A 26,196-nucleotide genomic window follows, 5' to 3' on the forward strand; every position below is an offset into this window, starting at 1 on the left:
GGGGAGATGTCCACTGCCATCAGCCCAGCCTCCTTGGAGGGCAGGGAAGGGGGCCCCCTCTCTGGGGCTGTCGCAGGGTGGGGTCCCCTGGGGCCATCAGCAGGGGGAGCCGGGGAGCCCATCGGAAAGAGGAAGGAAAAGGGGGGCGGGGGGATGGGGGGAATGAGAGAGAGAGACAGAGAGAGAGAAGGAGGCAGAGCTGGGAAGAGAAGCGGGGGAGCGCGGCAGAGACCTGGACGGAGAGAGGGAATGAAACAGGGCTGAGAGAAGAGAGAGAAGCTACGGGGGACTGCAGGGGGCGGGGGGGTGGATTAGACACAGACAGAGGGGAGGAAAGACAGCAGGAGAAAGGGGCCAACGGAGAGAGGGAAAAGGAGCGAATCTGAGAAAAAGGAGAGAAAGAAAATCAGCGAGAGAGGAAAACCCAAGAAAGAGACGAACAGGCGGAGAGGGGGACGAAGGAGAAAGTGACTGACGGAGAGAAAGAAACGAAGGAACGAATTGGCGTGAAAAAGAGGAAGAGAGGCAAGACCAAGTGGCAGACACAGCCTGCGAGGAAGGAAGGGACAAGAGAGAGAACAAGAGAGAAACAAATAAGAAAGTGACTGAGAGCAAAGAGGTTCGAGCAAGTGGCGAGTGGCGGGAGAGAGGCGAAGGAGCGAGCGAGGCGCGAGCGCAGGGAGAGAGCACAGCCATGTCGCAGGGGGGGTTCTACGATTGCGAGCGGGCCCCCCCGCGTCCCATGGCGTCAGAGCTGGGGGCACTCGGGGAGCATGAGGGCTCCATCGACCTGGCTGCCTACATTGGTGATGAGCAGCTGCTGTCGGAGCTTCTGCAGGGCCCCCCGCAGCGGGCACCGAAGAGCACCCCCTACCCGGGCTACCTGCAGGGGGAGCCCTGGGGCTACGGGGCCGCCCACAAGGGCTACGGCACCCTGGTGAAGGAGGAGCCACGGGGGGCTGAGCCCGGGCGCCGCAGTGGCTACAACCCCCTGCCCTTCCAGGTGGCGCATTGTGGGCAAACGGCCATCAGCCTGCCCCCAGGGGGCGCCGGCCCGGCCCTGCGCACACTCAAGGTAAGGTGCCCCTCACTCCCGCCCCACAGCCCCCCACATCCCCCAGTGCCCCTCACTCCCAACCCGCAGCCCCCAGTGCCATTCCACTCCCCTCCCGCAGCCCCCCACACCCCTCCGGTGCCCCACATTCCCGACCCGCAGATCCCCTGGCATCTCCCTGCTTCACACCCACAGCCCCCCCAGCACCCATCCTCTCTCCACCTGCAGCCCCCCACACCCCCCGGTGCCCCTCACTCCCAGCCCGCAGCGCCATTTCGCTCCCCTCCTGCAGCCCCCCACACCCCCAACCCGCAGATCCCCGGCGTCTCCCTGCTTCGCACCCACCTTCTCTCCACCTGCAGCCCCCTACACCCCCCAGTGCCCCTCACTCCCAACCTGCAGCCCGCCACAGTGCCCTTCACTCCTGACCTTCAGCCCCCTGCTAGCCCAGGCCTGGGCTCCCTCCCAAAAGCTCTGCTGGTGCCCCTCGCTCCTGCCCCACAGCCCCAGCTGGCCGTTTCTCTCCACAGGGCCCCCCCTGCAGCCCGCTGCTGGCCTCGCCGGGGCCGGGGAAGGGGAAGAAGGCGGTGAACAAGGACAGCCTGGAGTACCGGCTGCGCCGGGAGCGGAACAACATCGCCGTGCGCAAGAGCCGGGACAAGGCCAAGCGGCGGGTGCTGGAGACGCAGCAGCGGGTGCTGGAGCTGGCGGCGGAGAACGAGCGGCTGCAGAGCCGTGTGGCGCAGCTGAGCCAGGAGCTCGACACGCTCCGGGCCCTTTTCCGCCAGGTGCCCGAGGCCACCGTGCTGGGCAAGGGGCTGGGGGCCTGCAGCTGAGCCGGCCAATAAACCTGCTTACACCTCCGGGCCTGGTGATCTGTGGGGGGTGAGGTAGGGGGGGCTGGTCGCAGCTCCCCGGGGTCACTGTCCCAGTGATCCGTGGGGGCAGGGCCGGGGCGGGCCAAGGGCTGGTCCCCGGGGTCACTGGCCCAGTGATCCGTCGGGGCTGGGACGCCAATTGCTGGTCCCCGGGGTCACTGGCCCGGTGATCTGTGGGGGCCAATCGCTGGTCCCCAGGGTCACTGTCCTGGTGATCTGTGGGTGGCAAGGGGGAGCCAATTGCTGGCCCCCAGGGTCCCTGTGATCTGTGGGGAGGCAGGGGGCAGTGATCCCTGGCCCCCCGGGTCACAGTCACAGGATGTCCCGCCCATTTCGGGAGCCCAGCACCCCATGATCATTAGTTGGCCCCCTCCCCAGGGAAGGATGTGGGGCCCCAGGGGGCAGGCAGGAATCGGATGAACCAAGGGCTGCAACCCCCCATTTGGAAGAAACACTGGGCTGCGGGGTGTTGTGGGAAACTGAGGCAGAGGCGCAGCTAGGCCAGAAGCAGGGCAGCAACCCTGGTCCAGCCACAAACGGGGGGAGGTCACCCGTATTAGGGAGCACAGATTGGGGGGGCTGAGCAGTGGACTCTTGCAGCTTGGGAGATCCTAGTCAGGCTGGCTCACTGCCCCCCAGCCACTGCCCCCCAGCCACCGCCCAGACTGCTCAGGGCTTGCCCGGATCCCATCCCAGGCTCTCTCTGCTGGCCTGGGAGCGATGGGGGACCCGTGGGGCACTGGCCTGGACGCCTGGGTCCTTGGCTGTGGCCTGTCTCCCCTCCCCCGGCCGCAGGCGTTGTGCAAGGCCGGTTGGTTCAGCCCGTGGTTGGTGTCTCAACCTCCGGACCCGCCTGGGGGGCGGGACAGAGACACTGTCTCTCCCACCCCCCCCCCCGGAAGCGGAGCGTCCCCCCCTGCCCTCCCCAGCGTGGGCCAAGGCCCTGCCCCCCCCAGGGCAGGGAGATTGCACTGAATTGTGAAACAGGCCGTTACCCCGCAGCCCCCCCCCGGGCGTTTCCATGGGGCTGGTTTGCGAAACTCCCGGTCTCAGTCTCGCCACCCACAGGGTGGAGCTGAGAGATCCCCTCCCCTACTCCCTGTGCGCCCCCCCTCTCCCGCCCCTTGTGCGCCTTCCCCCGCCACCTGTGTGCCCCCCCCCACCCCAACAAGGGAAACCCTCACCCTCTGCACTCCCCTCCATCTCTCCATCCCACTCCCAGACCCCCTCCTCTCACCCACAAGACCCCACCCCCTCCCAGAGCTGAGGAGAGAACCCAGGAGTCTGGGCGCCCAGCCCCCACCCCGTGGCAGCACTGTGAACAGACCACACGGGGACGCTGCGCTGGTACTTTCGGACCCATTCAGTTTATAACTCAGTAACCGCCCCCCTCCCCAGGCCTCTGCCGGCTGCTCCAGGCACTCAGGACAGGCCTGTAGGTCCTACGTAAACAAGTCCCCATGAAGAAACGGCCACTAGTGTAGCCCATGCGGGGGGTGGGGCGCATAAAGTTGTGTCAGGCCTATGTCAGCAGATGCCACCGTGGTGGCTGGCATGGAGTGGGTCGCCCTGGGGCCTCGGCAACCCCCGCTGGGCACCTGGCTGGCTGATGTAATTATGTGTAGGTCCTACGTAAACAGACTCACTTATTGTAGGTCCTATGACAATGGAAGTCACCTGAGGACAGTGATGTTCATCCTGAGGTAAGGCGGGGAGGGATTTGCCACAGGGTCTTTGTGCCTTCCCCACAGCTGCCAACTTCTTGTAGGTCTTACATCAACAGGCCAGCTTACTGTAGGACCCACATAAACAGAAGTCCTCTTGATGAAATTGAGGCTCATCCAGCCACACTGGGGGAGGGGTTGTCACAGAGCCCCCTGCTGGTGATGCATTGCCTTATTGGTAGGTCCTACATAAACTGCTTCAGCGGAATGGAGACTGGTGAGCAGATGTGGGGGGTTTTCACCCCCCTGCACAGCCCCTGGCACGGTGCGGGGGGCAGCCCCAGCCACCTACTCCTGCCCAGCAGTGGCCGCCAGCTGGCAGTAGAAGTGGGCGGTGAAGTCCGGGTCGACCTGCTCCAGCCGGGCCAGGAAGTGGTTGCGCTCCGGCTCGCTCCAGCCCCGGAACCACTGGTCCCAGAGGCGCAGCTGGCACTGGAAGAGGGAGGGGGGCGGGGCAGGAGCCCCAGAGAGGCTCAGCGCCTCCAGCCCCTCCAGCAGGGGGCGCAGCTTGCCAGGCACAGCCTTGGCCAGCAGGTCACGCAGGAAGTGCTGGCGCTGGGGGGGTGCCCAGCCTGAGAACCAGTGCAGGACACAACGCATCTCCTGGGCCGCCCCGTGCACCGGCAGGGGGCGCCCCGCCATCTGGGGAGAGAAGGGTCAGTGCCTGGGTCAGTGCCCTGCCTTCCTGGGGATAGCCCCGCCCCGGTGCTGTTAGCCCCGCCCTCCTGGGCACAACCCCGCCCTGGTGCTGTTAGCCCCACCCTCCTGGGCACAGCCCCGCCCCGGTGCTGTTAGCCCCGCCCTCCTGGGCACAGCCCCGCCCTCCTGGGCACAGCCCCGCCCCGGTGCTGTTAGCCCCGCCCTCCTGGGCACAGCCCCGCCCCGGTGCTGTTAGCCCCGCCCTCCTGGGCACAGCCCCGCCCCGGTGCTGTTAGCCCCGCCCTCCTGGGCGCAGCCCCGCCCCGGTGCTGTTAGCCCCGCCCTCCTGGGCGCAGCCCCGCCCCGGTGCTGTTAGCCCCGCCCTCCTGGGCGCAGCCCCGCCCCGGTGCTGTTAGCCCCGCCCTCCTGGGCGCAGCCCCGCCCCGGTGCTGTTAGCCCTGAGCCCGGACACAGCCCCGCCCGCTCGGGGTAGCCCCGTCCCAGTGTTGTTAGCCCCGCCCTGGGGCAGAGAGGGGGAGGGGCGGGGCCCGAGTGGAGCAGAGCCCAGCCGGGGCAAATCTCAGTCCTCACCCGGGTCCACACCGCGATCGCCAGGCGCCTCCACGCGCAGCCCCAGGCCAAGCCTCGTTTTCACCCTGGCCTCTCCGCGCGTGGTGGGCGGAAGCATCCGAGCATTTCCGGAGCGGCCCGAGCGCACGCTTGATTCCTTCGCCTGTCGGCGGAAATAACCGAGCGCGTTCGAACGGTTGGCGACGGCCGCATGCGCAATGACGAAACCGAGTCGGCGCCGGACGTGCTCGATGTTTCCGAGTGAGGACGGACTCATCCAAGCACCGCTGGACCTCACTTCCGGGTCCCGAGCCTCTACCCGGAAGCTCCCGAGGAGTGACGGAAAGTCCCGAAGTCCACTTCCGGGTGCGCGCCGGTACCGGCGCAGCCCGAAGTGAGGCCGAAAAGACCCGAAGAGCCGAGGCGGGCACTTCCGGGTATCGAAGGTCGCCGAGCGGCGCCGGAAGGAGCCGAAGGCGCACGAGGGGCGGCCCGGAGGCGGCCGAGCGGCTCCGGAAAGAGCCGACGCGCGGCCGGAAGTTGCCGAGCGGGCCCGGGCCGGGCGAGGGAGGAGGCCGGTAGCGGCGCCACACAAGATGGCGGACGGGGAGGAGGTGACTCTGGACGGGAGGCCGCTGCAGGCGCTGCGGGTCGCCGACCTGAAGGCGGCCCTGCAGCAGCGCGGCCTGGCCAAGAGCGGCCAGAAGAGCGCGCTCATCAAGCGGCTCCGTGGGGTGAGGCGTGGGACGCAGTGCGCATGCGCAGGGGGACCCCCGCTCCCCGCCCGGCACAGGGCCCCGGGGCCCCGGAGGGAAGCCGGCGCGCATGCGCGGGGATCCTACCCTCGCACGGGCGGGGGGCGCGGAAAGGGGGAGCCCGGGGGGCGCAAGGGTGGGGGGAGGGCCGGGGTAGAGCCAACTGCCGCCAGCAGGGGGGGCGGGGCTTGGGGAGATCTCCCTGCCCCCACCAACGGGGGGCGGGGCTTGGGGAGATCCCATTGCCGGCGCCAATGGGGAGCAGGACTTGGGGAGATCCCACTACTCCCACCAACGGGGGGACGGGGCTTGGGAAGATCCCACTGCCCCTACTAAGTGGGGGCAAGACTTGTGGAGATCTCACCCCCCCACACCAAGAGTCAGGGTTTTGGGGAGATTCCACTGGCACCACCAGCAGCAGGGTGGGGCTTGGGGAGATCCCACTTCTGACTCCAATGGGAAGCAGGGTTTGGGGAGATTCCATTGCTACCACAAATGAGGGGTTGAGGCTTGGGGAGATCCCACTGCTACCATCAACAGGGGACAGGGCTTGGAGGAGATCACACTGCCGCCACCAATGGCGGAGGGCTTGGGAAGATCACACTGCCGCCGTCCTCAGGGAGCGTGGGGCTTGGGGGATCCCCTTGCCACCACAAACCACAGAGGTGAGGCTTGGGGGGATCCTCTTGCTACCACAAATTCTGTAGGACGGTGAGGCTTGGGGAAATCCCTCCGTTACCACCAATGTTGGGTGGCAGGGCTTCATGTGGATGTTGTGTTGGACAGTTCATGGTTGGTAGAGTTGTGGTTGAGGGACACAGTCGGTTTGGTTGGAGGGTGAATGTTGTGCTAGCACTTGATGTTGGATTATTGTTGAATGACATGATGGGATTGTATTAGATGATGGATGTTGAGTTGGGTTGCGTCTGAGATGTCATAGAATATCAGGGTTGGAAGGGACCTCAGGAGGTCATCTAGTCCAACCCCCTGCTCAAAGCAGGACCAGTCCGCGACTAAATCATCCCAGCCAGGGCTTTGTCAAGCCTGACCTTAAAAACTTCTAAGGAAGGAGATTCCACCCCCTCCCTAGGTAATGCATTCCAGTGCTTCACCACCCTCCTCGTGAAAAAGTTTTTCCCAATATCCAACCTAAACATCCCCCTCTGCAACTTGAGACCATTATTCCTTGTTCTGTCATCTGCTACCACTGAGATATATAGTGGAATAGGTCGGATGGCAACTGTTGTGTTGGGCATTCAACATTGGGTTGAGTTGTTGGGTTACAAGATGGAATTGGATTGGATGGTGGTGGTTGTTGGATTGGGCAGCCAATGTTGGGCTGGGTTCTAATTGAGTTGTGCAGTGGGATTAAATGGTAGTGGTTGGATTGGGCATCTGATGTTGGTTTGGGTTCTAGTTGAGTTGTGCGATGGAATTGGATTGGATGGTGGTGGTTGCATTGGGCAGCCATTGTTGGGTTGGTTTGTAGTTGAATTGGGCCATGGAATTGGATTGGACGGTGCTGGTTGGAGTGGGCATCCAATGTTGGGCTGAGTTCTAGCTGAGTTGTGCAGTGGAATTGGATTGGGCGGTGCTGGTTGGGTTGGGCAGCTGACGTTGGGTTGTAGTTGAGTGTGTGGTGGAATTGGATTGGGAGGTGGTGGTTGGGCTGGGCATCCAATGTTGGTTTGTTTTGTAGTGGGTTTGGGCGGTGGACCTGGACTGGGGGGTGGTGGTTGGGTTGGACACCTGATGTTGCACTGTGTTGTAGTTGAGTTGTGCGGTGGAATTGGATTGGGTGGTGGTTGTGTTCAGAAGATTAGTTTACATATATCAAGTGGCTGGGTCAAGTGACTAGTCCAGTGCCCTGGGGTTTTTCCAGCTGAGAGTAGAAATTGGCGATGGAATCTGGCGTTTTGTCTGATGCAGTTTTGTTTGCTTACCAAGAACGTACATAATCTTGTTTCTCTGAATGCAGGAGGAATCCAACACCAGCAGCTGGTTCCTGTGCTCACTGTCCCGAGCTTTTAGTTTTCTCTTCAGGCCATGTTACTGTGCTTCCAATCTGTCGGCTTGGCTTTCTCCCTCTGTCCATGTCTCTCTCTTGCTTGTGCTGAATCTAGTCTTCCCACACTCTGACCCACGCATACCTCTGTGTCTGAGTTGTTTGTATTCATGAGTGGCCTTGGAGACTTCTACTGTTACTTGTGCTAAGCCTGAATGAAGGACAGCTTTTCATCTCATTGATAATAATGGGCTTTGAACCCAGTCTGTAACAGAGCGCTGACCTGGGTGGGGTTGGAAGGCCACTCTTGTGTTGTTCTGTTGGGTTGATGATTTGGCAGGCGCGGATATGGGCAGCAGATGGATTGAGGTGGGCTGAAGCTGGATGGGTGAGTTGAAAAGTGGCTTTTGAGTGGGATGCATGGGGATGTTGGCGGATTGAGTATGACTGACATGCCTTGTGTCGAGGTGGAGTTGTTTTGGATGGCGGATGTCCTGGGACGGTCCAGGAATGTGGCAGAGACTGTTCAGAGTCTGGTGCAATGGTGGATTTTCAGGGCTATGTAGCTCGGTCTGTGGCTTGTGGAGGGGCAGTGGGTTGGATGGCACACACTGAGTTGGTCAGCCCATGGGCGTTGTGTTGAGAGAGTCGACTGGGGGTCTTGGGTTGTGGGGTGGGTTAGAGAGCAGACATTGCATGGGTAGGGTTGAGTCAGGCCTTGAATGTAGGCTTGATGGGATGACTGCTGAGTTGGAGGGGCTGCGAACGGACATTGGGTGGGAAGGTGGCCGTTGGGGTGGGCGTAGCTGGGTTGGGTCAAGTCACGGACGAAGGCTGGGGGAGGACGTGGCTTTGGAAGAGTGGGGAGATGATGTTGGGTCAGGCTGCAGAGGCTCTGTGCAGTTCGGCGGGCTGTGGCGGTGCATTGAGGGAGTTGGGTTGTGGATGGGATAAAAGAGAGCACTTGGATGGTTGTGTTGGGTCACACATGTGAGGGTCAGGCTCAGCTGGGCGGGGGCAGGCCCTGTGTGTAGGGTTGGGACAGGAGGACTTGGAGGAGCTGGGGAGTGGAGGCTGGGCTGGGGGGCCAGGGCTGGGGGCCCCTTTGGCATCAGGGATCCGTCTCTGAGCTCGGTGTCTCTCCACCCCAGGCCCTGATGCTTGAGAACCTCCAGAAGCACTCAACCCTGCACGCCACCTTCCAGCCTAACTCCCAGGTGAGGCCCGTCACGAGTACCGGGGGGCTTGAGGGCAGGTGCAAGCAGCACAAGGGCTCTTCTGTCACCCCAGCCACCGCCAGCCCACAGTGAGAGCGAGGAGCTGTTCCTTCTTCTAGCCCTGCCTCTAACCACTAGAACCCACTGCCTTCCCAGAGCTGGGAGAGAGCCCAGGAGTCCTGGCTCCCAGCCCCCCCCCCAACCACTAGAGCCCATTGCCTTCCTAGCGCCAGGAGAGAGCCCAGGAGTCCTGCCTCCCAGCCCCACCCCCACTCTAACTACCATCCCCCCACAGAGCAAGGGATGGAACCCAGGCATCCTGCCCCCTCATCCTCTCATCTCCCTGCAGATCGGCGAGGAAATGAGCCAGAACAGCTTCATCAAGCAATACCTGGAGAAGCAGCACGAGCTGCTGCAGCAGCGGCTGCAGAGGGAGGCGCGGGAGGCAGCCGAGCTGGAGGGTGAGTGTGGGGAGGGCCCAGTCCCTAGTATCTGTGTCCAGGGACCCTGGTTCTTCTCAGCCTGTGTGTGGGCACCGGGCACGTTTGATTGGCTGGAATTCGCCTCAGCATTCAGCCAGTGGGCATGAGGCTTCTTCAGAACCCAAGCCACCAGATGAGGTGGAAATGGGTGCCTTTGATTGGCTGACTGCAGAGGGGGTGTCAACCAATGGCAGGGCTGCTGCCAGGTTTGCATCTCTGGGTCTGCCCAGTACTACCTGCGTCCTTCCCTGTTTCTGTGACTGGAGCGAGCTTTGCCCTCTGCATCTGGAGCTGGTGGCTGACTGGACTCTAGAACCCTGGGATCTGGAACAGCATGCTCTGGAGCTGGTGTTCTGGAGTGGGATTCTGGAATGACTGGCCTGGAATCTAGAAAACCTAGCACTGTGACTGGTTTAGAACATGCAGTCCCAGTCCAGGATTCGATGCAGAAGGGTGTGTGGGACCCAGAAAGCTAAGGTGATCTAGAACCTCGCTCTCCCCAGGGGTGTGTCATTGCCTCTGCTCATGAGCTCTCTTTGCAACAGTAACCAAGCATTTTAGAATCAGGGGGTCTAGACTGAGACACCTAGAACATTGCTTGGGTCCAGACCCGTCAGTGCACTCTTTCAGACCATATACAGCAGAGATCTAGAATGCTGTCCTCACTGCCTGAGGAGATAGAAAAGCGGAGAGGCAGCAAGAATGGAGAAAGAAGGTGCTGGGTCTAGAACAAGTGGGTTCTGGCTCAGAAGGAGCGAGGTCCTAGATCACGGGGTGCTGGGTTCTGTCCAAGCTTGGCATGGCCTCTAGAACAGGCACACATCTAGACTTCCCTGGGGGGATTTAGATTCAACAGAGTGGGCCTGGCCTGGGGATCCAGAAGGGAGAGGTTCTGGATCAGGGGGTGGTGCAAAGGTCTAGAGCAGGATGCAGGCTGGACTCCAGGCCCAGCCCCTTGAGCTGATGGTTCCCTGTCATTTCCCAGCCTCTGGGAAGAGCTACCCCATCTCCCGGGAGAGAAACGACTCCGACGAGGAGGGGACCAGGAGGCAGGAGCGCCGCTCCACCAGAGTCAGGCAGGTCAGTGCTGCAGCATACAGCAAGGGGGCGCTGGGCTGCAGAGAGCAGGGCAGGGGCTCACCAGGGGGCTGGGCCGCAGAGAGCGGGTGCAGCGGGGGGCTGGGCTGCAGGGAGCGGGGTGGGTGCAGCGGGGGGCGCTGGGCTGCAGGGAGCGGAAGCGGGTGCTGTGCTGTGGGGAGCGGGTAGAAGACGGGGCGCTGTGCTGGAGGGTGTGGGGGGTGCTGTGCTGTGGGGGGTGGAGGGGACAGAGGGTGCTGTGCTGCAGGGGGGCAGCAGGGAGCGTCCTCTATCAGCCACTCCCCTTCTCTCCCAGGCCAGAGCTGCCAAGGCCCCGGAGGGTACCCAGGCCGTGGGGCTGGAGGAGCGGGAGGCGACCCCAAGGGGCCGGAGGAGTGCGCCACGGCCCGCCCTGAAGCTGGAGGAGGAAGAAGAGGAGGAGGAAGAGGAGGAGGAGGAGGAAGACGACGATGAAGAGGAGGAAGAGGAGGACGAGGAGGACGAGGAGGAAGCAAAGGATCCAGAGGGGAAGGAGTCTTCCCGGGGGATGGGGGAAGCCTGGCCCCCAGGCCCTCAGGCAAGCAGCTCACCCCAGGAAATCAGGGGGTCCTGGCAGGAGAAGGGGGGCCTCATGGCCCCAACACTCCAACAGACAAGAGTGCCCAGATCCCCAGCACCCCAGGAAGTGGGGGGGCCCAGATCCCCAGCACTCCAGGAAGTGGGGGGCCCTGAGGCCCAGGGAATGGGGGGCCCCAGATCACCAGGGCCCCAAGGAAGGGGGTCAGCCCAGGTTCCGATGCCCCTGGAGACAGAGGGGCCCGGAGGTCCTGAGCCCCAGGAAAGGGGGGTGACCAGGCCCTCGGAACCCCAGGGAAGTTGGACAGCTGTGACTCCAGCCCCCCAGGAGAAGGGGGAGCCCAGCCCACCAGCCCCTCAGGAGAAGGGGGAGCCCAGCTTGCCAGACCTCCAGGAAAAGGGGGAGTGCAGCCCAATGGTCCCCCAGAAGGAGGAGGAGCCCAGCCTGCCCTCCCCCCACAAGAAGAGGGAGCCCAGCCTGCCCTCCCCCCACGAGAAGGGGGAGGCCAGCCCGACGGCCCCCCAGGCAAAAGGGGAGGCCAGCCCAACGGCCCCCCAGGCAAAAGGGGAGGCCAGCTCACCGGCCCCCCAGGCAAAAGGGGAGGCCAGCCCGACGGCCCACCAGGAGAAGGATTCCCCAGAGAAGAAGGGAGCGGCTGGGGTCCAGGATGACAAGGGGGCCCCCCAGGAGGAGGCAGAGGGGCCCCCTGAGATCTCACAGGAAGGGGGGGCATCTGCAACCCCCGGCTCCCCAGCCCCTCCCCAGCTGTCAGAAGGGGAGGCACCGATGGTCCCTCCTGGGGAGGATGAGCCCCCTCCCCCTCTGCTGACCAAGGAGCCCCCCCCCAGTCAGAAAAGGCCATCAGGGGCCCACCCAGCATCACCTTCCCCTCCCCCCCAGCGCCGGCGGAGGGGTGGGTCCAACTCAGACTCCGACTCAGACTCCACCTCCTCCGGGTCCCACTCCCGCCGCTCCGAGTCGCCCACCAGGAAGCGCCAGGCCTCGCGCTCCAGCTCCAGCAGCAGCAGGAAGGTGAGCCCCAAGCCACCTGCCCTGCTCCCTGTGCGATCTAGAACCCAAACCCATGCTAGAGCCATGTCCTAGAGCGCTAGGCCTGTTCCAGACCCAGTCTTGGTGTTCTAGATCCCCCTGCCCACCAGCTCCTGCTCTGTGTGCAATCTAGAACCCAACCCATGCTGGAGCCATGTTCCGGAGCGCTAGGCCAGTTCCAGACCCAGTCTTGGTGTTCTAGATCGCAACCCCCCATCATAGACCCAAAAGATACCCTGTCCCTCTGTGGCCTAGCTCTGGGCCCCATTCCTGCTCCCCTTCCTGGGGTGCTGGGCTCGCTCCAGGTGCAGGTGGGCGTTCTAGACTCTAGTCAAGCCCTGACTGAGAAGGAGCCAGAATTTACCAATGTACATTGCCAAAGAGCCACAGTAATACGTCAGCAGCCCCCCCACGAGCTCCCGGCGCCTCCCGTCCACCGACTGCCCCACTGATCAGCTCCTCCCCCTACTTCCCAGTCAGCTGTTTTGTGGCATGCAGGAGGCTCGGGGGGCGGGAGGGGAGGAGCGAGGGCGCACCAGGCTATGGGGAGGGGGTGGGAAGGGGTGGAGTGGGGGCAGGGCCTGGGGCAGAGCCAGGGGTTGAGCAGTGAGCACCCCCCGGCACATTGGAAAGTTGGTGCCTGTCGCTCCAGCCCCAGAGTCGGTGCCTAGACAAGGAGCCGCACGGTAACCTCTGAAGAGCCGCATGTGGCTCCGGAGCCCCAGGTGGGCCACCCCTGCCCCAGACCCTGCAGGGCACTTGCCTCTCTAGGCCTCTGCTCCAGAATCCATGTGGATCCTGCTTCTGGCGCTGGCTATTAGTGACCATAACACAGAGAAGTTGAACATCACAGGGGGGCGCCCCCACAGTAGGATCTACATTCAGAAAGGGATCGATGGCAACGCAGGCAGCTGGTGACCCGGAAATTCAGAGGACCAGGGTGAAATGCCTGCAAACTGCAGGGAGAGTCAGAGAGGCTCAAATTTCAGAAATCCTCCAAATTACAAATAGTCAGGGGAGGAGGTGCGGAGAGGCCAAAGGCGACTCAGAGAGGAGCTGACCCCCGGCAGGGCCAGAGGAGCCGCTTGCAAGAGACACGCAGTGTCACAGGAGGAGTGGCCGGAAGCCCGTCGGAAACAGGGAATCTGGCACTAAAGGAGCCCAAGGCCGTGGCAGAGACACGCTCTCGGCATTGCTCCTCGCTGCCTGGCCACAGGTCAATTCCCACCTCCCTCCCCAGCTGTTCTCTGGGGGTGATGGGGCTGAGGATGCGGAGTGCGGTGATGAATTAACCTAGCGTAATGCCCCAGGCCCAGGGCTCTGTGCTAGGGAACCGGCCTCGCACCCAGCAGGCTGGCACCTGGCTCCTGTGATGCCTGTTTCTCCTGGCAGTGCTGGGCCCGGGCTGAAGTTCGGTGCCTGGCTAAACTCTAGCAAAGGGCCCCATGGGCTGTGAGAAGGGAAATCTCCCTCGCCAGGCTCTGGAGATCCATGGAGGAGGCCCACGACTGCGGCGCCATGGGCGGGGTGGGGAGGGGCAGAGAGCCTGGGCCAAGGTCCCTCCCCAAGGGCTCCTAGCCCAGCGAGCGGGGGCATGGGGAAGGTCTCTCCTGGGTCAGTGTGCTGGACCCACGTGAGAGATCTCGAAGCCGCGGTTTGTTCCCGGCAAACAGCCACTCACCTTGCAGCCGCCCTCAGAAAAGCTCCTGGCGCATTAGAAGAGAGAACGAGACAGGAAATCTCATCCTACCCCTGTCTGAATCCCTGGGTGCCCAGTGCCCACCCCTGGCATCCCGCACGCACAGATTCAGGGCACTGGGAGAAAGACCAGAACCAGGCTGTGGGGGCTGGAGTGGGCTCCCTGTGAGGAGAGATGGCAAAGCCGGGGCCTGCTCAGGAGGGAGAAGGGGCTACCGCGGGCCCACAGCAGAGGGCTGGGGCGGAGACTGTGCCTAGGGCTAACACAAACTGGAGGGCTCATGAATATGCAGCAGGTTTCCAGCAGGCAGGATTTCAGTTAACCTGTGGAACTCACTGCCAGGGGATGGGTGGAGGCCAGAAGTAGAAGGGGGTTTGACACACAAGGAGCCACATTTCTGGAGGCCGGGTCCAGCAATGGCCATTGGCCAAGCTGGTCAGGGATGCAGCCCCCTATGCCGGGTGGTCGCAAAACTTGGGCTGCCAGGAGCTGGGTGGCTCGCTCGATGATTGCCCTCTTCTGGCCAGTCGGACACAGGGTCCTGGGTGAGAGGGATCCAGTTCTTAGGTTCTTTGATGGGCCTTTGATGTTCTAGACCCTGAGGACATTCCCCCCCCCCAGTTCTGTTCAGACCCCAACCCTCTCCAAACCCTACACCCTGGTTACAGATCCAGCTGGTGGTTCTAGATCCTAAGCAAGTTCTCAAGCCCCAAGGAGCCAGACTCCTGCTCCCCATCTGATCGATACTCTAGATCCGGCTCTAGGTCTCCTCCCCCTGTTCCAGATCACACCTGGCGGTGGGGGGCAGCCGGGGTCAATGCCTCACTAAAGCTCTGTCTGTTTATCTGGATGCCCCAGTCGCGCAGCCCTGACGCCTTGTGGGCTGGCCCCAGTTCCCCACGCACCAAAGAACCCTCCCCAGCAGGACAGCAGGAGGCGCCGGAGAGTCCCATGGCAGAGGGCAGACCGGCCCCCTCGCCCCCACCGGCCCCCCAGAGACGCCCCAGCCACGGGCACCGGCACAGCCCGTTGTCACAGCAGGTATGAGAGAGAGGGGCACGGGGCCTTTTCCTCGGGGGGCAGGGAATGGGGTACCTGGGGGAATGGGGCATGGGGCCTTTCCCCTCCAGGGGGCGTGACTGGCTGGGAGGGATGGGGCTTTTCCTCTCCGGGATGCTGGCCCAGCTCTGGCCCCGGGGCCAGAGGGGGGACAGGCTGGCTGGGGGGCAGGCCTGGGACCCCTCTAACACAGGCCCCTCCTCTGCCTCTCCCCACAGGGCAGCTCAGAGACCCCGGGGGGCCCAGCCAGGGCAGTGCCCACGGGGGACCCACCGCGCCAGGCAGAGCAGAGGCAGCCTACGAAGTAAGTGTCCAGGCTCAGACGCCTGGGTCCCTGAGCCTGCAGGGAGGGGCTGGGATGGGGGAGGGGTGGGCTTGGACGCCTGGGTCCCTGAGCCTGCAGGGAGGGGCTGGGATGGGGGAGGGGTGGGCTTGGACGCCTGGGTCCCTGAGCCTGTGGGGAGAGGCTGCACTAGGCCATGCTAGTGGCCAGCCACTGTGCAGGCTGGAGATGGGGGAGGGGCTGAGGGGGCGGGGCTGTGAGTTGAGGGGGCTGTTGATGGGGGCGGGGCTGTGAGCCGGAGGGGGAGTCTGAGGGGGCGGGGCTGTGAGCCGGGAGGGGGCGTTGATGGGGGCGGGGCTGTGAGCCGGGGGGGGTCTGAGGGGGCGGGGCTTTGAGCCGGGGGTGTGAGGGGGCGGGGCTGTGAGCCGGGGGGGTCTGAGGGGGCGGGGCTTTGAGCCGGGGGGTCTGAAGGGGCCGTTGATGGGGGCGGGGCTGTGAGCCGGGGGGCGTTGATGGGGGCGGGGCTGTGAGCCGGGGGGGGTCTGAGGGGGCGGGGCTGTGAGCGGGGGGGTCTGAGGGGGCCGTTGATGGGGGCTGTGAGCCGGGGGGTCTGAGGGGGCGGGGCTGTGAGCCGGGGGGGTCTGAGGGGGCAGGGCTGTGAGCCGGGGGGGCGTTGATGGGGGCGGGGCTTTGAGCCGGGGGGTCTGTGGGGGCCGTTGATGGGGGCGGGGCTCTGAGCCGGGGGGCGTTGATGGGGGCGGGGCTGTGAGCCGGGGGGGTCTGAGGGGGCGGGGCTGTGAGCGGGGGGGTCTGAGGGGGCGGGGCTGTGAGCCGGGGGGGTCTGAGGGGGCAGGGCTGTGAGCCGGGGGGGCGTTGATGGGGGCGGGGCTTTGAGCCGGGGGGTCTGTGGGGGCCGTTGATGGGGGCGGGGCTCTGAGCCGGGGGGGCGTTGATGGGGGCGGGGCTTTGAGCCGGGGGGTCTGAAGGGGCCGTTGATGGGGGCGGGGCTGTGAGCCGGGGGGCGTTGATGGGGGCGGGGCTGTGAGCCGGGGGGGTCTGAGGGGGCGGGGCTGTGAGCCGGGGGGGCGTTGATGGGGGCGGGGCTTTGAGCCGGGGGGTCTGAGGGGGCCGTTGATGGGGCGGGGCTTTGAGCCGGGGGGCGTTGATGGGGGCGGGGCTGTGAGCGTGGGGTCTGAGGGGGCGGGGTTATGAGCGGGGGGGCCGTGAGCCGGGCGGGGGGGCTGTTGAGGGGGGAGGGGCTGTTGAGAGGCGGGGGGGCTCCGGGGGGCTGCGGCGGTCCCGCCCCCGCGCGGGGGCTGCTGGGTAGCGGTAAAATGGCCGCCCCGCCCGCTCGCCGCCCGCCGCTGCCCCGGCCCGGTCCGCAGCCCTGAGTCGCCATCGCCGCCGCCATGCCGGGCCCCCGGGCCCGCGGGTGAGACCCGCCCCCGCCCCCATAGCCCGCCCCCCCGGCCCGCGCGCCGCCCCCCATTCATTGCCGGCCCCTCCCTGCTGCGCCCCCCCATTCATTGCCGGCTTCCGGCCCGGCGCGTGCCCCTCCCCCCATTCATTCCCTCCCGGCCCCCACGTGCGGCCCGGCCCCCCCGCCCGGGGTCCCCCTCCCCCTCCCCGCCGCGCCTGGGCTGAGCTGGCCGGGGAGGGAGGTTGGGGTGTTTGCAGGGGGCGGGGGGATGTGGAGGAGGGTGCTTCCAAGCTGTGCTTTGGGGGGGTGGGGGGTGAGGGATGCGGGAGGGAGTGGGGGTGGGGGCAGGCCAGAAGTAAAGGGCCCTGGGATGCGGGGAGCTCTGTGGGTGCAGGAGGTGGAGGGAAGGGGGCGGGAGTGAAAGGCCTTCGGCGTGCACGGGGTGAAAGGGGTGAAGGGGCTGGGGGTATGGGGGGGCTGGGAGTGAAGGATCTGGGGGAGTGAAGGGGCTGGAGATGTGGGGGGCAGGGAGTGAAGGGGCTCTGGGGGTGAAGGGGTGCTGGGGATGGGGAGACTGGAAGTGAAGGGGCGCTGGGGTGCGGGATGCTCTGGGAGTATACGGAGGCCAGGGGTGAAGGCTCTGGGGTGCAAGGAGCTCTGGGGGTGAAGGGACTGGAGGTGAAGGGGCTCTGGGGTGAAGGGGCGCGGGATGTAAGGGAAGGGCTGCAAGTGAAGGGGCAAGGAGCTCTGGGGGTGAAGGGTATGGGGGCTGGAAGTGAAGGGGCTCTGGGGTGTGGGGTGCTCTGGGGGTGAAGGAGGTGCGGGGAGTTCTGGGGGTATGGGGTGGGGTGAAGGGGCTCTGGGGGGAAGGGCTTGGGGTGGGGGGGCCAGGAGTGAAGGGGCTAGGAGTATGGGGGAGCGGGGGTGTAGGGGCTCGGGGTAGCGGGGAGCATTGGGGGGTGAAGGGACACTGGGATGAGGGGAGGCTGGGGGTGAAGGGCCTGGGGGTGAAGGGTTGGGGCACTGGGGGTGAAGGGATGTAGGGCGCCCACCCCCCAGTAACCCCCCATTTCCTCCCAGTAACCAGGAGGAGAAGGAGGAGGTGCCTATGGAGTTGGAGCCCCACCAGGCCGGCGCCAGCCCCCCGGCCGGCCCCCCTGCTCAGCCCCCCGGCCCTGATGAGCGCCCCGACGGGGGCCCCGAGGACGAGGAGAGGAAAGAGGTAGCATGGCGGGGCGCCCCATGGCATGGTGGGCAGGTGGGGGTCCCGGGGGGGTAGCTCAGCCAGCAAGGGGCAGGGCATGGGTTGGGTGGCGCCAATGGGGAGGACTTTGCTGGCAAAACCAGGGTGGGGGAGGGGTCTGCCCCCCTTCCAAGGCATTTGTGGGAGGTCTCCCCAACTTCCAGAGCTGCTCACAGTGGAGGAGACGGGGGGCTGGGATAAGCCCGCATGCGCTGCCAGCCAATTTGGGGGTGCTCTCCTGGGCACCCCCTGCCACAGGAGGGTTTCCAGAACCCCCGCCAGAGCCAGCCAAGCCTCCCCCTGGCCCCCCGTTTGCTGTAGTTTGGGGACGCAGGGCCTGGGGGGCTGCGGGGGCGGTGGTTGGTTCTGCAGAATGTCGCCTTGTCACGAGGTCCATCTTTCCCGAGCTCCACCCCAGTCCTTGGTGCTCCCCCCGCCCCGGCTGGGGGCACCCCCTCTCCCAGAGCCGCCTCCGGGGACGGGCAGGACCCCCCACGGCCCCCCCAATCCCCCGTTGACCTTCTCCTCTGGACTCCTCTGTTCTGATCCACGTTTTTAAAGAGCATCCGGCCCAGCGGGCGCACGCGCCAGAGAGATGCGGAGAGAGAGACAGAGAGCGGGCGGGGGGAGGGAAGCATGAACCCTGGCGTCCAGGCGGTCCAAGCTCCCAGTCGCGGGGGGCCCCTGGAGACACTGCTCCCGCGCAGCTCCGCTGGGATGTCATCTGCATGTGGGGCCGGGGGACCTGCTGCTCATGAACCTTGGCCCCTGGGGTCTCCAGGCTGATGGACTGTCCAAGGACCTGGGGGTCATCTCCAGGCCCCCAAGGTCACTGATAGCCCTGGGGGTCTCCAGACTGGTGGATTCACTGCAAACCCCTCTGTTACTGACCTGCGCCCCCGAAGGGTCGGTGCTGCCAGGAGCCTCCACCGCTCCTGGGACTCTCTCCAAGGACCTCCGGCCCCTGGGCATCTCTGCTGCTCCTGGGACTCCTTCCAAGGACCTCCGTCCCCCGGGCGTCTCTTCTGGCCCCAAGGGTCTCCGCTGCTCCTAGGACTCTCTCCAAGGACCTCCAGCCCCTAGGCGTCTCTTCCGGCCCTCGGGGTCTCTGTTGCTTATGGGACTCGACATCCAGGGGCAGAACTCAGCTGCTCAAGGAATGAGCTCTGAAGACCTTCACCTCCTGGGGGTCCCTGCAACTCTCACGAGTCATTCCAAGGATCTCCAGCCCCTGGGGTCTCATTTGCTCTCAGACCATGCTAGGATCTCCAGCCCCCAGGAATTTCCAGCTCTGGGGTATCCATTGCTCTCAGACCATGTGAGGATCTCCACTCCTGGGATTCTCCTTGATTCCAGGCATCTCCGTTGCTCGCAGACTCGCTTGAAGGATCTCCAGCTCCTGGGGTTCTCCTCCCCTGGGGAGTCTCCAATGCTCTCAGGACTATGCCAGGATGTCCGGGCCCTGCGGTGTCCGCTGCTCTTGGGACTTGCTCCAGGACCTCCAGCCCCCAGGGACAGAACTTGTCTGCTCAAGGGATGAGCTCTGAAGATCTTCATCTCCGGGGAATCCCTGCAACTCTCAGGGGTTGCTCCAAGGACCTCCTGCCCCTGGGGTTCTCTTCCACCCCGCTCGGGACTTGCTCCAAGGACCTCCTGCCCCTGGGGTTCTCTTCCACCCCGCTCGGGACTTGCTCCAAGGACCTCCTGCCCCTGGGGTTCTCTTCCACCCCGCTCGGGACTTGCTCCAAGGACCTCCTGCCCCTGGGGTTCTCCTCCACCCCGCTCGGGACTTGCTCCAAGGACCTCCTGCCCCTGGGGTTCTCCTCCACCCCGCTCGGGACTTGCTCCAAGGACCTCCTGCCCCTGGGGTTCTCCTCCACCCCGGGGGTCTCCGTTGCTCTCAGGACTTGCTCCAAGGACCTCCAGCCCCGGGTGCCCGCTCTCTTGGGACTCTCCACCCAGCCCCCCGCCGGCGGGCGGCTCCCACCTTTGCCCTCTCTCCTCCGGGACGCCAGCCAGCGCTAGGTTCCTCCGCCACCACCACCTTGTCTCTTGCCGCCCCGCCCCGCCCCTCCAAACCTGGGAGGGTGCATTGCGATTGGACCGGCCGTTGCCTAGATACCCTGGGCACTGCGGTGCGATTGGCCGACGAAGGACGCCCCAGGTGTGAGATGGTACCTGGCGCCTCTGGCTGCACCTTTATTTCTTCTTGTCTCTTTGGTTTCCTTACGTTCTTTAAAGGCAAAGGAGGTTTTTGGTTAAACTCTTTGTGTGGAGATTTTTGGGGGAGGGGCCCAGCCTCCAAGGTGTTAATGGATCTGTGGGGCAGCAGGGTCCCCAGCTCCCTCTTTGGGGTTTGAGCTTTCCAGGAATAAATCCAGGGGGGCAGCGTGGGGCATGGAGGTTCGGGGGGCAGAGTTGGGTCACAGGGCTCACAGAGAGCAGGATGGGGCCAGCAGCTTGTGGGGGGATGGTGGGGGGCAGCGTGAGGGATCGGGCTTATGGGGGGCAGTGGGGGGATGGGTCATGGGGGGCAGAGTGTCGTGTTGGGGGGCAGTGTAGGGGGATGGCAGGGACAGTGTCGGATGGGGGCAGTTTGTGGGAATGGTGGGGGCAGTGAGGGGGGTCAGGGTCATGGAGGGAAGTGTGTGGGGTTGGCGGGGGGCAGTGAGGGGGTCAGGGTCATGGGGGGCAGTGTGTGGGGTTGGCGGGGGGCAGTGAGGGGGTCAGGGTCATGGGGGGCAGTGTGTGGGGTTGGCGGGGGGCAGTGAGGGGGTCAGGGTCATGGGGGGCAGTGTGTGGGGTTGGCGGGGGGCAGTGAGGGGGTCAGGGTCATGGGGGGCAGTGTGTGGGGTTGGCGGGGGGCAGTGAGGGGGTCGGGGTCATGGGGGGCAGTGTGTGGGGTTGGCGGGGGGCAGTGAGGGGAATCGGGGTCATGGGGGGCAGTGTGTGGGGCTGGCTCTGGGGTAGACCCCCTTTCCCAGGACTCTGAGCCCTAGCTGTGCCCTGTTGCTAGGGGGGAGGGTGCCCCGTTATTCCTGGACTGTCTGAGAACCCCCCGTCTCCCAGCCCGTTGGCCTCATCTGAGCCACTTGCGCCCCCCACCCCAGCGGGTCTGGGGGCCGCTGCCCCACGGAGAGGTGCTGACTGGCCCCCTCCCCCTGTGTGGGGCTCTCTCCCCTCCTCTGTCTCGTTCCCTCTCTCTGCAGGCTGCGGCGCAGCACAAAGCCTTCAAGAGGAAGATCTCCGTCGTGTGTAAGTGATGTCCCGAGACCGGGCCCCCCTGAGACCTGGATGGGTTCCTAGGACCCCTGACTCCATAGGTGCCCGTGGGTCAGGGATGGGCTCGCGGGGCAGTGGGATTGGCCATGGGGGAGGGGCACTCGGTCCCTGCCCCATGTGCTGATTGGCTGTAGGATTGTGTGTGTGTGGAGGGGGGGAATAGGGGGTGCCCCGGATATTAGGGGTGGTCCTTGTGGGGATCCCCATCCTGTGCTCTGATTGGCTGTTCGGGCTGGGGGTGGCCCAGGGGTAGGGCAGTGGCCCCATGGTGTGCTCTGATTGGCTGTTGGGTTGCAGCAGCGGCCAAGGGGGCAGCAGCGGGGAACAGTGACACGGAGGGCGGCCAGTCGGGGGGGCGCAAGCGGCGCTGGGGGGCCAGCACGGCCACCACCCAGAAGAAGCCGTCCATCAGCATCACCACCGAGTCGCTTAAGGTATGGGGGATCCTGCCCTGGACACCTGGGTCCCTTTCCTTCTTCCAGCCTCTGCCCATGGGGGGACACGCGCCATCCCCAGATGCCTGGATCCCTCGCCCGCTCTCTCCCCACCAGGGGGTCGGTACAGTGGGCACTAGGTGGTGGCCCCAGACACCTGGGTCCCATGGCTCTCCTGGGCTTTCCCTACTGGGGGGTTGGTGCAGTGGGCTCTAGGTGGTGGCCCCAGACACCTGGGTCCCATGGCTCTCCTGGGCTTTCCCTACTGGGGGGTTGGTGCAGTGGGCTCTAGGTGGTGTCCCTAGATGCCTGGATCCCTCGACCCCACTCTCCCCACTGGAGGGTTGGTGCAGTGGGCACTAGGTAGTGTCCCCGGACTCCTGGGTCCCATGGCTCTCCCTACTGGGGGATCGGTGTGGTGGGCTCTAGGTGGTATCCCTGGACACCTGGGACCCATTTCTCTCCTGGTGCCCACAGAGCCTGATCCCCGAGATGAAGCCGGTGGCGGGGCAGGAGGCGGTGGTGGATCTTCACGCCGATGACTCCCGCATCTCGGAGGACGAGGGGGAGCGCCACGGGGAGCCGCCCGCCCATGAGAAGGGGCTCAAGATCTGCCGGACGGTCACACAGGTATGGGGGAGCCAGAGAGCCCTGCACTGCCATCCTGGATGCCGGGCTCCCATTCCCCCCTGCTGGGGCGACATTGTCCCGTTCTCCATGTGCTCACTCTCTCCTGTGGCAGGTGGTGCCAGCCGAGGGGCAGGAGAATGGGCAGGGCGAGGAGGAGGAGGAGGAGGAGAAGGAGCCCGAGGAAGAGCAGCCCGAGGCCCCGCAGGTCACAGCAGAGTTACCGCTGCCCCCGCCCGTGGAGCATGAAGTCAAGAAAGGTCAGGACTCGGGTGGGGGGTGAGGCCAGGCTGACCTGGGGGAGTGATGGTGGCTAGGCGGGGGGGCTGGGGGCACCCGGAATGGGGGACTGGGCTGGGGGAGCGTGGGTTGTGGGGCTGTGGGGGCCTGGAATGGGGGTGGAGGCTGGGATGGGCTGGGGGGCAAGGCCGAACGAGGCTCCAGGCAGTGTGGGAGGTTGTGGGTGCCTGGAGTGCAGGGCAAGGCCTGGCTGGGGGGCAGTGTGTGGGGCTTGGGGGGGTCACAGGATTCAGTGGGGGAAGCAGAGACCATGGGAGTGGGCTGGGGGGGGTGACTCAGGGGTCAGGGAGGCATATATGGGGCTGGGGGAGTCGGGGGCTCCCCCATGGCTACCTGACCCCTCTCTGCCCCCCGCAGTGACACTCAGTGACACCCTGACGCGCCGCTCCATCAGCCAGCAGCGCTCGGGCGTCTCCATCACCATCGATGACCCTGTGCGCACGGCCCAGCTCCCGTCGCCCCCCCGCGCCAAGCCCAGCCCCATTGTGCATATCTGCAACCTGGTGAGTGGGGGCTGAACCCGGGCCCGGCTCCGGGCCTGGCTCTGCCGCGCCCTGCCCAGTCGGGGCCCGGCTCCGGGCCTGGCTCTGCCGCGCCCTGCCCAGTCGGGGCCCGGCTCCGGGCCTGGCTCTGCCGCGCCCTGCCCAGTCGGGGCCCGGCTCCGGGCCTGGCTCTGCCGCGCCCTGCCCAGTCGGGGCCCGGCTCCGGGCCTGGCTCTGCCGCGCCCTGCCCAGTCGGGGCCCGGCTCCGGGCCTGGCTCTGCCGCGCCCTGCCCAGTCGGGGCCCGGCTCCGGGCCTGGCTCTGCCGCGCCCTGCCCAGTCGGGGCCCGGCTCCGGGCCTGGCTCTGCCGCGCCCTGCCCAGTCGGGGCCCGGCTCCGGGCCTGGCCAAGCCTGGCTCTGCTGGAGCCTGCCTGGTCTGTTGCCAGGCATGGAGTGAACGGGGCAGGGGCTGCCGGCCCGGAAAGGCCAGGCTCAGGCTGCTCCGGAGAGGTGGGAGCCCTGCTCTGTCTGCCACTGCCTGGCGTTGCCCCGCTCAGCCCACCCCTCTCCTGCAGGTGCGGCCCTTCACGCTGGGCCAGTTGAAGGAGCTGCTGGGCCGGACGGGGACACTAGTGGAAGAAGCCTTCTGGATTGACAAGATCAAATCACACTGCTACGTCACAGTGAGTGTGTGTCCGTCTGTCCTTCCCTGCCGCGGGTCGGTCCCCACCGCCCCTGCTCCATCTCTCTCTCCCCCGCAGTACTGCACGGTGGAGGAGGCTGTGTTGACCCGCAACGCCCTGCACGGGGTGAAATGGCCCCAGTCCAACCCCAAGTTCCTGTCCGCCGACTTCGCCGAGCAGGATGAGGTACCAGCTGCTGGCAGGGCGGGTTGTCGGGGGGCACCACACCCCCTCTGATCCCTTCCCCTCGGCTGGATTACCCCATGGGGCTCTGTCGGGGGAGGAGTTTGTCGGGGGTCAGGGCTAGTTTGCAGGGGGTCGTTGGGGACTGGGAGGAGTTTGGGGGGATCAGGGAGTGTCAGGGCACTGAGGATTTTGGGGCAATTGGGGTGGGGCTGGGGGGTTGTTGGGAGTTTGTGGGGGGGCAGGGGCAACCTCTGACCCACTCTCTCCCCTCAGCTGGACTTCCACCGGGGGCTGCTGCCAGAGCGGGTGGTGGAAGCAGCAGCGGCGGCCCCGGGGGCTGGGCCAGCCGGAGGGCGAGGGGGCCGGCGCTCAGCCCCCCGAGAGCGCTCGCGGGAGCCGGAGCGGGCGGTGCGGGAGCAGTGGGCGGAGCGGGAGCGCGAGATGGAGCGGCGGGAGCGCACACGGGCCGAGCGCGAGTGGGACCGCGACAAGGTGCGCGAGGGGCCCCGCTCCCGTTCCCGCGAGCGCCGCCGCAAGGAGCCACCCAAGGCCAAGGAGAAGAAGGGCGAGAAGAAAGGTACGGGGGCGGGGCTTGGCCAGGGATTTGGGGGCGAGGCTTGGCCAGGGATTTGGGGGCGGGGCCTGGCCAGGGATGTGGGGGCGGGACTGGGGCTGCACCTGGGGGTGTGACCCTGCTGAGCCCCCACTGACCCTTGACACCCTGCCCCCCCCCAGAAAAGGCCCCAGAGGAGCCCCCCGCCAAGCTGCTGGACGATCTCTTCCGCAAGACCAAGGCCGCCCCCTGTATCTACTGGCTGCCCCTGACTGACACCCAGGTGAGCGTGGGGGTCGCCCAGTTCCCTGCCCCTGCTCAGTGTGGGAGGCTGGGGGGGCTCTGGGGCGGGGCTGGCCAGGGCTCTTGAGTGGGACTGGGGGCTCCCCAGCCTGGCTCTCACCCCGTCTCTCACAGTTCGTGCAGAAGCAGGCGGAGCGGGCAGCCCGGGCGCGGGAGCGGGAGCGGCGCCGCAAGGAGCTGGAGGAGGAGGAGTTGCGGCAGCGGGAGCGGAGCCGCCAGGCCGAGCGGGACAAGCGACGGGAGCACAGCCGGGAGCGGGGGGCCGGGGGCGCCCCAGGGGCGGCAGGCGGTGCTGAGCGGGGGGGCCGGGAGCGCCGGGAGGCCAAGAGGCACAGCCGGAGCCGGAGCCGCAGCACCCCAGTGAGGGACCGCGGGGGGCGCCGCTGAGTCCCCGTTGGCCAGCTGTGGGGGAGGCAGGCCCAGCCCCCCATGGGGCCACCCTGGGGCTCTACCGGGGGCTGCTGGATTACTGCGTCGGATAATTCTGCCTCCCCTGGGCAGATCCACCTTCTCCCGCTGCCCCCCCCGGGGCAGATCCCCTCCCGAACCCCATTAATTTGTATTTTATTTTGGGACAAATGTTTTTTTATTCTGCTGTCGCTGGGAATCGAGAGGAATAAAAGCCGGAGTTAGTTTCATACGCGAGGGGTGTGTGTGATTCCTGGGGGGCCAAGCGCCAGGATTGTGGCCCCTGGGTGGCTCTTTGGGGTCACCCCCAAGGTACAGCCAGCCCCCCACAAAACCTACTCAGTGCCCTGCCCCTGCTCTGCTGTGGGGCTGTTCCCAGGACCAGCCGGAAGAAGTGAGTGGGTGTTTGGGGGAAAATCAACCAAATCCCTTCGTAAAACCCCAGGAAGATGGTATTTTTCAAGTGGTGTTTTTGCTCCTGCCACCCCAAATTCTCTCTCACAGACACCCCAGCATTTCTCATCTGGTAAAAGTGTTAAAAAGTGGGGAAGGTTGGCGGAGTTGAAAGTGTCGTCACTCGTTAACCAGGCTGCAGTTGTTAAACGAGGGGAAAGGCCCTTTTCCCAGTGGTTTTCTTTGTAATTTTCCAGGATAAAAACACTTTAAACCAGAAAAACGTATTGCAAGCGGGAAACACGCTGACAGGTTTGAAATGGCCCCAAAGCGACAGGCGAGGTGATGGACCAATTCTGTAGCTTTGCAGGGTTTAAAACCCCAAGAGAAACAGGGGACCTGGCCTTGATTTTTCCAGAGATGGGGGGGATTAGCCGTTTCCTCGCCTGCCGCATCTCTGATCTCCTGGGGCCGGCTGCAGCTGTTTGGCAACATTGGGGGGAAACAGACTGTTCAAGGAGAGGGAATGCTAACATTTTTAGCAGGTTTTTCCAGTTTTCCTAGGACAAATACCAACTTGTGACATGAAGAGAGAACCCGCATTTTGGAGAGAAAACCCTTTTACACTCCAAGTTGATTTAATTTCACACTCTGCAAACCAATTGAAGTGGGGATTGTGGCCCTTTTCAAACACTTCCCCAGGTGAAAAAATGATAACGTTCCCATTGAATGAGGAATTACTCTGCCCGCTGGGGAAAATAAATCTTAAAATATTTAAAATTGATTGAAAAGGGACTAATTTTTTTTAAAACAA

The 26,196-nt window shown here is 65.0% G+C and overlaps 3 protein-coding genes across 6 annotated transcripts; 2 read left to right on the plus strand and 1 right to left on the minus strand.

Moving 5' to 3' along the window:
* Window positions 1-335: 335 nt before the first annotated feature.
* Window positions 336-1,917, plus strand: CEBPE (CCAAT enhancer binding protein epsilon). Its single transcript, XM_084646418.1, has 2 exons — window positions 336-1,075; window positions 1,585-1,917. The coding sequence occupies exons 1-2, from the start codon at window positions 695-697 to the stop codon at window positions 1,888-1,890; spliced, it is 687 nt and encodes a 228-aa protein (XP_084502544.1). The 5' UTR covers window positions 336-694; the 3' UTR covers window positions 1,891-1,917.
* Window positions 1,918-3,280: 1,363 nt separating this feature from the next.
* Window positions 3,281-5,283, minus strand: LOC311529895 (uncharacterized protein C14orf119). Its single transcript, XM_084646204.1, has 2 exons — window positions 4,887-5,283; window positions 3,281-4,298 (listed from the first exon to the last, which is right to left on the minus strand). Exon 2 carries the CDS (start codon window positions 4,296-4,298, stop codon window positions 3,945-3,947), a length of 354 nt encoding a protein of 117 aa, XP_084502330.1. The 5' UTR covers window positions 4,887-5,283; the 3' UTR covers window positions 3,281-3,944.
* A 59-nt stretch (window positions 5,284-5,342) lies between these two features.
* ACIN1 (apoptotic chromatin condensation inducer 1) lies at window positions 5,343-25,219 on the plus strand. Of its 4 annotated transcripts, none has more exons than XM_084646203.1 (18): window positions 5,343-5,599; window positions 8,777-8,842; window positions 9,192-9,303; window positions 10,310-10,404; window positions 10,718-12,010; window positions 14,586-14,768; window positions 15,005-15,090; window positions 17,570-17,711; window positions 20,942-20,987; window positions 21,312-21,448; window positions 21,926-22,078; window positions 22,191-22,335; window positions 22,733-22,878; window positions 23,432-23,539; window positions 23,618-23,725; window positions 23,999-24,302; window positions 24,461-24,561; window positions 24,696-25,219. In XM_084646203.1, the coding sequence occupies exons 1-18, from the start codon at window positions 5,462-5,464 to the stop codon at window positions 24,966-24,968; spliced, it is 3,636 nt and encodes a 1,211-aa protein (XP_084502329.1). In that variant the 5' UTR covers window positions 5,343-5,461; the 3' UTR covers window positions 24,969-25,219. The 4 variants fall into 4 exon arrangements, with proteins under 4 accessions (XP_084502329.1, XP_084502326.1, XP_084502327.1 ...); XM_084646200.1 differs by lacking the exon at window positions 5,343-5,599 and adding an exon at window positions 6,061-6,285; XM_084646201.1 differs by lacking the exon at window positions 5,343-5,599 and adding an exon at window positions 6,061-6,285 and having other exon boundaries at window positions 21,315-21,448.
* Window positions 25,220-26,196: the final 977 nt, after the last annotated feature.

This window comes from Lepidochelys olivacea (assembly GCF_965140295.1).
Source record: "Lepidochelys olivacea isolate rLepOli2 genome assembly, chromosome: 13".
In the NCBI taxonomy this organism is placed as follows: domain Eukaryota; kingdom Metazoa; phylum Chordata; order Testudines; family Cheloniidae; genus Lepidochelys; species Lepidochelys olivacea.

Coding starts and splice junctions, on each gene's coding strand:
- CEBPE (XM_084646418.1), top strand. CDS start 695: ATGTCGCAGGGGGGGTTCTACGATTGCGAGCGGGCCCCCCCGCGTCCC. Junction 1,076..1,584: donor CGGCCCTGCGCACACTCAAG/GTAAGGTGCCCC, acceptor TTCTCTCCACAG/GGCCCCCCCTGCAGCCCGCT.
- LOC311529895 (XM_084646204.1), bottom strand. CDS start 4,298: ATGGCGGGGCGCCCCCTGCCGGTGCACGGGGCGGCCCAGGAGATGCGT.
- ACIN1 (XM_084646200.1), top strand. CDS start 6,076: ATGGGAAGCAGGGTTTGGGGAGATTCCATTGCTACCACAAATGAGGGG. Junction 10,405..10,717: donor GCTCCACCAGAGTCAGGCAG/GTCAGTGCTGCA, acceptor CTTCTCTCCCAG/GCCAGAGCTGCCAAGGCCCC. Junction 12,011..14,585: donor GCTCCAGCAGCAGCAGGAAG/GTGAGCCCCAAG, acceptor TGGATGCCCCAG/TCGCGCAGCCCTGACGCCTT.